The following is a 12,085-nucleotide window of genomic DNA, read 5'->3' as shown; positions in this document are numbered from 1 at the left end:
CTTGAGTATGTCTGCATTGAGGTTCTATCATTGATTAAATTAACATCTCAAATGCATAGAAGAGGGTTAATTTTAATAAAGTACACAAATACGCTTAATTTTAATATTGGATGTCCTTATGGAGAACATCCAAGAGCTAGCATCGATATGCATGTTTTTTTTTTTGTAGATGTTCATATATGGAGAGTTGAAGGAGGATTTAAATGGGAGGTTAGAGACAAGCTTTAGAAATGCAAGACTTTTGTCTAAGTTGAAATAAGACGAAATATATTTAGTATAAGTTAACAAAAGGAGAAACTTTTCTAATTTAGAGGTGAAAGTTGGATACTATATTATTCCACAAGTCACATAATACAAAACAATGGAGAAATAAAAGGGGATGTAAACCATCAAATTCAAGTTGGATTGTTGAAATGGAGGAGAGGTTTAGGCATCTTATATTACCAAAAAATACCGCTCAAGTTAAAGAATTTTTTTTATCGAACCGCAATAAGACATGCGATGTTGTATGAGATAAAATATTGGACGCTTAAGAATCAACACAAATATAAAGTAAGTGTAGCAAAGAAAATGATGTTGCGTTGGAGGTGTGGTAAGACTAGACATGATAAGATTAAAAATAATAATGTCAGATAGAGTGTTGGAGTAACACCTATAATAAAAAAACATAATGAAAAATAGACTTTGTGGTTTAGACATTTAGAGAGAAGACTTATATATTACTATGTGGTCAACATAGTAAATTAGATAGAGAGAAGTCAAATAGCTAGAGGTAGAGGAAAACCTAGGAAAACTATAAGAAAAATTATTAAGAAACATCTCGAGATTAATAATTTGGATAAAAACATGATCATAAATAAAACATTATTATGGAAGTTGATCCATGTAGCCGACCCCATGAAATTAGAACATTATTATGAAAGTTGATCTATATAGCCAACCCCATGGAATAAGACCTATTGTTGTTGTTTGTTTGCATATTCATTGTGCCACCGTTGCGAATTCATTTTCTTTCAATTCACGATGTAATGTAGGATTAAACTTGAACTTTGCTATGATTGTATGTTGATTAATAGTTGTCTTTCTTCTTTCTCTTGAATGAGTGGTGGAGGAGGTAGTTGGGTTGACATCTCTTGCGTTAGTTTAAGTTACCATTCTTTAATTTCTGTCTCCATTTTTTGTTGTTGGAAATTTTTTAATGTATCATATATATTACTAAGGCATCACGTGAAAATACAAAAATGTCCTCAGTTTCTAGAGATGCATATCTGGACGCATCATGAGTACATAGAATTCTAAATTAACGTTAAAAAATTTCGGAGATACATCTTCAAACTTATTATGGAGATGCATCTCCGAACGATATTGCATCTTAAATTGCGCCATAACCCTTTTTCTTCCTCATTTTTGAAAAAACATAAAATTCTCTCTCTCTCTCTCACACACACACACACATATTTTTTCAATTAACCAAGTTCAAAATCAAACAACCAAACTCAAAGGTTCTTCAATCAATATCAAGTACATCAGAGACATCATCCAACACTGAAATAAACTATAAATTTGTAAATTTTTGATGTTTTGAAAAGTTTTTTGAGTTTTTGTATAAATTAGTAGATATTGATGATTTATGTAAGAAATGAGTAAAAATTGCATGAATGATAGTTTATACATACTGTAAAACATGTATGTTGGTTGAAAATAATGACAAACCATTATTTTTGGGGTTTGATGGTATGCATTGCCGCCATTGAAGGACCCAAAGAGTTGCAGAAAATTTCGAAGATGTATCTCCGAAAGTTTTCAACGTTTGGATTCATATTACTCAGAGTGGCATCACCGTAAATTATCAGTTTATTTTTTTTGTTTGCTTTTATTGATTGTATGGTTACTTGTACCAATTGTCTAGTTTACTTATAGACATTATATCTGATAGAGACAATAGACTGAGACATGGGAGGATTGCACAACGTGCATCAATGTGGAGGGAGAAAAGTAAGGTTTCAGAGGTTTCTTATTCACTCTAGCCATGCTGAGGCATCTATTTTTGGGCTCATACTTCTCCATCTTCTTCTTCACGTAGGAGACAGGTTTCACCTACCAAGGCATCACTGCCTCCATCCTCCTGTAGACGACATATTTCACCTATTCTGGTGCCAGAGGTACCCGAGTCACCGGTGGTACCTGAGGCACCGATTCCACCTCTGACTAATGAGGCTTCTTAGCCAATGCCACCTCTGACTAATGAGAATGTCGAGCCAATGCCACCTCCAGCTGATGAGACTGATGAGGATGATGAGCCACCTCAGACATTTAGAGGAGACCCCATAGAATTGTCATTGTTGACTCTGTACCCATACCATACTACCAGACATATCTGGGACAAAGAGGTAACATTAGTTGGATTAATTCTTTTTAAATTACATTTATTATTATATTATAAGTTTTTGACATTGATTTATTTTTCTGCAGGACCGTGATCCGCTGAAGTTTATTAACCATGAGTGAAAGATCATTGGCTTACCTAAGCCGAATGAGGAGTTGTTTCAGGCTGCTTTGTCTCTATCTAGGATGAAGGATTTGTGCAGGACCGATTACATTATGATCAACCACGGGATGCTTAATTCATTCGTGGAGAGATGACACATCCATTCCTCGTCTTTTCATCTCCTGCTTGGTGAGATATCTATCACACTCGATAATGTGTCGTGTTTGATGCATCTTCCGAGCAAGGGGAAACTTCTAGATCATGAAAGGATTACCAGAGGCGAGACATTTGAGATGATGGTAGACTATCTGGGAGTTGACCCAAAGGATGTCATGAGTGATTTTGAAAAAACCAAAGGGGGTCATGCTAGGTTTGAATTCCTGAAAAAGGTATATACATATGAGCTCCTTAGAGATAAGGAGACTAGAGGCGATGACGAGCAGGTGGGGCTCCATAGAGCGTATGCCATGAGAGCATACCCTCTATATTTGGTTGACACTGCGATTTTTATTGACAAAAGTGCCACTTATACAGATGTCGTACCTATGATACTTTGAGGACTTCGAGCGGATACATGAGTACAACCAGGTGGCCGCTTGCTTGATCTACTTGTACTCAAAGTTATCAGAGGGCTGTAGGTAGAAGACGAAGTAGGTCACAAGCAACATCACACTACAGACGATAATATTGATTGGTCTTTTAATAATTCAGTGTCATTTTCATTGAATTTTGCAACACCCTTACTGATGACATAATGTTTTACTCGGGATGGTTGGCTGGTGGGTCATGTCTCATATTTCCTCATCTTCCTGAGCGCATCATACGAAATTTCGGATACACTCAGACTATTCTTAAACACTCTGCTATTTTTGCTCCTCCTACTATGATGCGTAGAGAGATGAATGCAATGTTTGATGATTATCTTAGTCATCTGGTACCGAAGGAGGCACACAATACCATAACAAAGAGTGACTGGAGCTACGTCGACGGGTACATAAGGTGGTTCTTCAGGGTGTCACATCCGTATATGGTGCAGGCTGCTCTAGGAGATTCACTGCGGCCAGCTCATCAGAAGATACTAGAGGAGGAACAAGCACAGTTAGGTCATGCTCATGATGTATTTCCTAGATGTCGTCGCATATTGGAGATTGCGCAGACAACCATTGACATAGATATCTTCTCTGATGGGTCTGAGCTGAGGCGAGAGAGACACTAATGTATTTGAGACAACGCCGAAGGACGGGGGGTAGTGGACGCCGAGGAGTACGAGGAGTTGTAGTCTGACATACAAGTAGTATATAGTAGTTCTACTTTGGATTCATTTATGATTGTATTTTATTTTCACTTCATTATACTTTATCATGTATTTCGACTTTATTTATATGTCATTTTTAGGCCATTTGAATTTATATATGTCATTTTTTGCATATCGATTGTATGATTTAAATCTCATCACATAACAAAGTTCTTAATATTTATAAATCATCACTTTCATCTGCGTAAATCATAAAACAAACATAATCTACACTGTTTTGATAAGGTATAAAGCATCTCCGTAAACGAAAATGTATCTCCAGAACAATAAACATGTAAATTGTCTTTCGTCTTTCAGAGTGCAGTGCATGGTATATGTTTTAAAACATTTAGGAGATGCATCTTCAGATTAGTTAACGTTTTGATTTAAGACGGTGTGCGTTTGATCTTTGAAATCTTAGGGACATTTTGCATTTTCCATAAGGTAGTTTTCCACCCCATAAGATGGAATAAAAAATTTCTTTTTTTGTCTCATATTTTTCTTTCCATTTTCTTTATCAAATTTCTTTTTGATTTTTGTGAGTGGTTTTTTATTGGTGTGTCAAATAAAAATTCAGCTGATAGTTAACCTTACAAATAAGGTTAGTGAGTAGTAAAATATTAAGTGATAAAAATTTAATTAAAAGAAAATTTGTATTGTAGAGCAAAAAGTTTCAATTACATAAAAGAAGATAAAAATATTTGATATTCGCTAACAAAATTTTCAAAAACTTAGTAACAGTTTCATTAAATGTACTGATTCGTTACAAGTAGATGCCATATAATTATTGAGTATCAAACACGAAGAATGCAGATATTTTTTTTTTCTTACTAAGTTGAACAAGATATTTTATTTTCATGTTTCAAAATTTAGAAATTATACTAATAGAATGGTTTATAAAATTATAATGAGAAACATGCTAGAAATGAATTTCTCTTATTTCTAACTTTATACATCTAATTTAACATAAGCTACTGAATTTTATTTAAAATTTAATTAATATATACTGATAATGTAAAGATTTTTTACACTGTCAGTTAATCACAATCACTAATATATTTGAAAAGTTTGATTTTTATTTTAAAAATTTAAAAGCAATACAAACAAATGATTGTGATGCTTTGACAATGTAATTTTTTTTACATTGACAATGCATAACAATTAATCTCTTTTATTTATTATTTCAATCCTACTTTTTTATTTAATATTTCATATTTCAATCCTACTTTTTTGGTGACTAAATCTTTAACCTTAATAAAATTCATAATTTCAGACGATTTAAAATTAAAACTGATATTTTTTACAATATAAATTTTTGAACAATTTTTAATATTTATATTTATTCCTAGATTCGAAGGTAAAAATTCTCTACCTCATACGTTCACATGTTCCACTTATCCTTCAAACTATGAATCGTAAATTATTTATTCGGTGGTCAAACAAATAAAAACATTAAAAATAAAGATAAAAAAAATAACTAGTGTAAATTTATTCTAATAACCAATAATTAAATAATAAAATATTTAAGGTGATTATCAAGTTTTATTCATCCCTAATAAATAGTATTTAGTTAGCCATTAAAAAGAAATAAGAGATAAAGATTAATTAAAAATTGAAAGAATTATTCATGACTGATCCTTGACAAAACCAACCTTGTTTTATATTTCTCTGTTTTTATTAAAAGTGATAAAAAGTTGAAACAATATTAAAACAAAACAAATTTAAAGTGTATTGGAACTAATACATGGTGCTTGGACCATCAAACAAGATTAAAACTAGTAAAATGCTCAAATATCATGTTCAAAATATCTAAGTTCATCAATGAAAAATAATGAATCTACTCAAAATCAATTAACAAAGAATCCTGACAGAAATAAGAGAAAAGTGTAGATTATTGACTAAATTCGCACAAAAGTAGCATAAAATTAAGGTAAATTATGGATTCATCAGCAACACACAAGACTTTTTTTAACACTAATAAATAATCTAAATTGTTATCTAATAACGTCCTATAACCAAATTAAGTGTTAAGAGATGCTCAAACTCAAATAATCTAATAAAGAATCAATCAAATTAAGGACAATTGAATATATAAGTGTCGTGTCGTGAAAAATAATTGAGCGCATCGTACGCTCGAAGATATAATAGAGTCGTCATCGAACTTTATTTATTCTAAAAAAAAAGGAAAAGAGAAAAAGGATAAGGAAGACAATTATGCAAGAGGAAGATATTAGCATCTCTCCCATCCGTTGTATTCAATGAGAACCATTTTGATTATTCTTTACTCGAATTAGTGTTACTATCTAAAGATTACTAGCGATGATCTTACCAGAAGAGGAAAAAAGATTTAATAATTAGTGTGCTCGTCAAGGATTCGAACCCTCGTGCCTACGTATCCTCATAGTGCAATGAGGAAGTCAGAGCTCCGTAGTTCGTGAAATTAAGGATGGAAAAAAAGAAAGAAAAAATTGATTAGGTTGACAAAAGGTGAAGAAATTGTTTGAATAGAAAGAGTGTGTTTGTAAAGAGTGTGACGTTAACAAATAAATGGTAATTAGCCAAAAAGAAGAGCAAGGGAATGTGACATTAACCAATATGATAATTAGCCAAAGAGAAAGAGAAAGTAATATTTGAATCACAGAGTGTAGCGTTAACCAATAAATGGTATGACCAATACAAGGATTGTAGGATTTGTTAGAGTTTGTAACTCTACAAGGCAAAAAGCAAGGCTGCCAGAGTCTATAACTCTACAGGGCAAGAATGAAAAATAGCCAGAGTCTATAACTCTACAGGGCAAAATGAAAGGTTTGTCAGAGTCCATAACTCTACAAGGCAAGAAGAGAGTTTGCTAGAGTCTGTAACTCTATAGGGCATGAATGAAAGGTTGCTAAAGTATATAACTCTACAAGGCAGAATGAAAGGTTTGCCAGAGTCTGTAACTCTACAAGGCAAGAAGAGAGATTTTCCAGAGTCTGTAACTCTACAGGACATAAAGAGATTGCCAGAGTCTATAACTCTACAAGGTAGAAAGAAAGGTTTGCCAAAGTCTGTAACTCTATAGGGAAGGAAAAGAGTTTGCCAGAGTCTGTAACTTTACAAGGCCGAAAGAAAGATTTCCGGAGTCTGTAATTCTATGAGGTAGAAAGAAAGATTGTCAGAGCATGAGGCTCCAAAGGACAATGCATGAGAATTGCCAGAGCATGCGGCTCCAAAGGGCAATGCAATGAAGGTATTAATTCAGAGATGAGTGCTTGAACATGAGGTGATTAACCCAAAAGATATATGGATGTCAAAGAGAATAGGATACTTAACCCAAAGAGAAAGTGTACTATTGATGCAGATTATTAAAATAGACTTGTCAATTGTTTGATTCGAATTGCCCTAAAGTCTATGAACAAAGGCGAATACTTTGGGTAACTGGGGTCTACGCCCTGTACTCAAAGGTACTCTAGACAAGGATATGAATGATCCCTATCATTATTCTTCGCTGCTTAAGGCTCACAGCGTACAACTCTCATCATGATTGAAAAGTGTTAAAGATGAACCTTTGTCATGCCCTGCCTAGTAGTCAAGTGTCCAGTTTGTATGTAATGTCTTGACTTGATTTGTATTGACTTGAGTGTGAAGCCTTGAGTTGTTCGTCCTAAAAGATCGAATGCAACTCCAATACATGAGACTAGTCTTATCAAGTAATCAAAAGACTTCTGATCACTTGACTAGACTGAAGAAATAAGCACAATAAAAGGATTTAGTTGATCAAAGAGGAATTTGATCAGCTTAATCAATTAAGATGAAATTTCATGTGTAAATCAGACACAAATATCATGACCCCGAGGAAGAGCAAAGTGTCCACAAGCTTCAATTTTTTAAAGTTAGCCTAAAATCAAGATGGACATGACATACTATTGATCAAAGTCTAATTAGAGAACTAACCCTAAGATATTAGTGGTCAAATTCTACACTAATGTATTATTTGATTATTATTTTCTAAGGCATGAATTAAATTAAGTAAATAAGGCCTAAAACACATGATTTATTTTCCTAAATTCATGAAAAAATGCATTAGAAGCATCACAAAATAAAATAAAAAATGGACTTAAAACAATTAAAGAACAAAATAAAAATAAATAATAAGTAAATAATGAAAAATAACAAAAAAGAGAAATATATGGATGGTGTAGCGCAACAATGGAGGTTTTAAGAGCAAAAATTCTGCATGGGCTTGAAGCAAGCAGGCCCAAAGTCAAATTTTTTGTTGTGGTTCCGCCCAGGGATGTGGGTGCGCGTGTTGAGGGAGGTGTAGATAGTAAATTGATTGGCCCAAAGGCCTAACATGCCCATGCAAAGAGGAATAGGGTTCAATGTATGAATTCATTCCAACTCATGTGTTCAAACGTCTAACCTTCCCTCTCAAACAATGCCTCATCGGAACCTCTGCTCCGCCGTGCTGGAAATCGCCTTTGGCGGTGGCGGAGGTCCAAACAACAACATTAACGCACTAAACCACTCGTCTTGATCCCCTCTAAAATATTTCAATGCTACTTTTTCCCAATTCTCATCGCAGAAACCGAATCGAACGACGTTACATACTAACCCTATACATAAAAAACTCAAATTAAATGCGAATGACGAATGAAATGGAGCTCAAACCCTAGGGGATTGGCTCCCTTGGGGGGATGATACATCGTAGTGAATGAATTTCAATAAGAAAAAGATGAAACATAAAGACTCTACCAACCTGAGGGTTCCTTGGTGATGTTGCAAACGTAGTTGAAGCAAGAAATTCAGATAAATCCTCACTCCAGTAAGCACTTCGAGTTCCCTTTCCATGTCAAAATTCTTCTTCTTCTTCTTCCCCCTTTAGTTCGTAGGCTCTGTTGTTTGTTACAGCTTTGTGATATTTGTGTGTGAATTGCTGAGAGAGTTAGGCTTGAGGTTTCAGCTCAACCAATTGAAGCTTCCACATGAAGCTTCAATTTCTGCATGATGTGAGCTTTGATGAGGGTGAGAGTTTCAGAAATGAAGAGTGTATGTGCAGTGAGACTGAGAGAGAGTGACTGATGAATTTTTGTGATTGTGTAATGATTGGGTTTTCCCCGTGAATTTTGAGTGGTGCAATGATTATATAGTAATTGTATCTGTTAATGTTGTTAGGCTCTGTTAACTTTCTTCTGTGCAAATCAGTTAAGTGTTAAAACACTGTTAGGAAAGTCAGTTATGGTTAGTTAGTTTTGGATGGCAGTTAAGTTAGGGTTAGTTTTCTATTAGATTAGTTTGTTAGTTGCAGTTTGATTTCTATTAGATGACTATTACATCAAGTTATTTTGAGTTGCCTAGTTTATTATGTTAGGGTTCACTTAAGTTGGTTGTGGTTATAATATGTAAGATAGTTGTTAAGTTTAGTTAGTTAGAATATCAGTTAATGCTAATGTTTCAGCTACTGTTAATTTGGATTAGGATATGAAGTCAGTTCTGTTGAGTTTGGGATGTGAACTTAGTTAGGATGAAGTTCTGTTAGTGTCAAGTAGAATTCAACTGGGATTTGGATTGATTAATTTATGTTAATGTTGCTAACTTGCTGCTAAGTCATTGCTTGACCAAAAACCATTAAGTGGAATGAACGTACGGTGGTTGAATTGAATTTTGAAAGTGAGTTAAAAGCAATTGATTTAAATGAAAGAATTTCAAACTAGATTTTGCTATGTTAGTTGTTGAAGCGACGCGAAATATACCTGAGTTTATCACACACTCAAAGATACAACATAATTGCCATAAAACTTTATTTATTCCTGAAGGAAAGGGAAAACATCGATAAAATCCGAGGAAAGAGAAAAATAGGGTAAGAAAGTCGGTTATGCAAGGGGAAGGTATTAACATCCCTCACATCCGTTGTACTCAACGAGAACCGTTTTGATTGTTCTTTGCTCGAATGAGTGTTACTATCTAAAGATTATTCATGGAAAGGATAAAGGGAAAAAAGAATAATAAACTAATGTGCTCCCGGAGGATTCGAATTCTCGTGCCTACGTATCGTTGAAGTGTAATAAGGAAATCAGAACTCCGTAGTTCGTGGTAGAAAATACAGATGTGTTGGTTATTTTTAATGAGCAATGTTAATGTTCGCGTTCTAACAAGTAAGTTTGCTTGTATGCTCGCACCTGAGACACTTAAGCATTTGTTTGTTTGCAGTAGAATGGATGCACTTGGATCACACTCTAGCATTTAAACATTGCTTGTATGCTCACACATGGGAGGCTTAAGCTTTGTTCGCGGTAGAATGGAAGTAAAATCTCCTTTCTGAAAAGGTTTGAAAAAGATGTCCAAAGGCAAAAAAGAATTTGATGGGTTTAGTTTTCTTTTATTCTTGAAAAGAATGTGTCGCTATCGAGGTTTCAGATAACGAACCAGACTGAATGAACAAAAGAATGCCTTTTCAAAGAGAAGAAGGCAAAATATAAGAGTCGCCATCGAATTTTATTTAATTTCCTCATAAGAAGAGAGGAGAGGGAAAATATTCTATAAAACCCTCTTTAAAGAATGTATACACAAATAAGTATATGTGTGGATATGAATTGGTCTCGCAACTAAGATTGAGTTCGGAAGTCGATTATGTAAGGGGAATGTATTAGCACCACGCATATTCATAGTACTCCATGTGAACCATTTAAGTAGTCAGAGTGTGTGAGTATTTATATTTTAAATTCTATCTTTATTATTTATTTGGAAAGTGTGAAAGAATGAAATTTTGTGTTTTTTATTATTGTGCTCGCCAATAATTGGACCCTTATGTATACATACTCCTTTTTATGGTGTGTTGTCTGTGGTTTTGCAGGAACTCAATTTTATTTAACGGAAGACTCTTAGTTAATATGGAAATTTTTATGTGTATTAAGAGGATATCCTAGGAGTGGTACCAAGCTAAGTTCAAGTACTCTATGTCTCACTCGTCGGGGGATTGAGAATCTAATTCGGGGTCCTGTTTTGTTTCTTAGTAGACTTTGTCTTTGTATATCTTGCACTGGTTTCCTTTGTAATTAGTAGGGTTGATTACCCCTTATAGTCTTGCTAATTCATTTTGCTTATAAAACAAATTAATATTAAAATATGTATAAATAGTTATTAGAGTACATTGGAATAAAAGTTATTATAATCTAACCTCAACATCTTTACATCACTATTTATTATTACTTTCAATCGATCGTATTCATCTCAAAATCAACTTACATAAACTTTTTCATTTAAATTAAAACAATGTTAGAAAAACTATTTATAACACCACTCATCTTAGGTACGATATAGAAATACTTACTTTTAATACTTCATCGGTGAGAGTGATTTGGTGTCAAAATGAAGATCAAACACACCAATTTTTTTTGACTTGTGAGATAAAAAATAAAAGAAACCACATAATACAGTCTATAATAAAATTAACCTATCATCTTAAGTGTAAATATAGCCACGAAAATTAGAACAAGATAATGAATTAACAAAAAAAAATATTGACCTAATTTGCTAAAAAAAATCTAATATGGGGAGAGAGTAGTTTCTTCGATCCAATATTAATCGAGTGTCTTCAGCAAAAAGTAACGAATAAATTAGAAGAAAAATAGTTCTACATGTTCATAACAACATTTCTTATTTTCTACCAATTTGTGACTCAATATCTCATCCTATTAATATCCAAATCACTCAATCTAAAAGTGCTTAAAAGTATTTGTACACCCTTAAATTATAACTAAAGATGAACCAAAATCTTATAATGAGTTCTAAAAATTCTCTCTTTGTCTCTCAAACGCTTTATGACTAGAGGATTTCCTCACCTTAAAAAATGACAGAAAAATGTTAAGTATGACTAGGGGCGTTCGCGGTGCGGTTTGAGCGGTTTTGACGATAAAGATCATCCGAACCGCAAGAGAAAAAATCATGCGGTTTGGATTGGTTCGGTTGGTTCGGTTTTTAACAATATTTTTATTTAGTCATACATACACCTATAAAGAACAACATAACTTTGTGTTTAGTCATTCATACATTACTAAATAACATCAAAACTCATCATATTTAGAGAAAAACTTATTCAATATACAAAAAATTAGATTATAAAAAAGTGGAATAAAAGCCATATATAAAATAGTAGCATAAAATAATATCAAAGAAATTATAATAAAACATAAAAAAACATATGAGATGAGAGATTAGAGAAGATGAACATAAGAACATAAGAGATGCGAGATTGAGAAGAAGGGTGCGCTGAAAATGTAATTGGAAGAGAAAACAATAAAATAAAAGATGAAAAAGAAAGAACA

At 33.4% G+C, this 12,085-nt stretch overlaps 1 protein-coding gene across 1 annotated transcript; it reads left to right on the top strand.

The window, feature by feature from the left end:
- The first annotated feature begins 3,242 nt into the window (after positions 1-3,242).
- On the top strand, positions 3,243-3,704 carry LOC127137907 (uncharacterized). Its single transcript, XM_051064313.1, has one exon. It carries the CDS (start codon positions 3,243-3,245, stop codon positions 3,702-3,704), a length of 462 nt encoding a protein of 153 aa, XP_050920270.1.
- The last annotated feature ends 8,381 nt before the right edge of the window (positions 3,705-12,085 follow it).

Source organism: Lathyrus oleraceus, chromosome 4, assembly GCF_024323335.1.
Source record: "Lathyrus oleraceus cultivar Zhongwan6 chromosome 4, CAAS_Psat_ZW6_1.0, whole genome shotgun sequence".
In the NCBI taxonomy this organism is placed as follows: domain Eukaryota; kingdom Viridiplantae; phylum Streptophyta; class Magnoliopsida; order Fabales; family Fabaceae; genus Lathyrus; species Lathyrus oleraceus.
The sequence above is the reverse complement of the archived record's forward strand: the minus strand, read 5'-3'. Positions and strand labels throughout refer to the sequence as shown.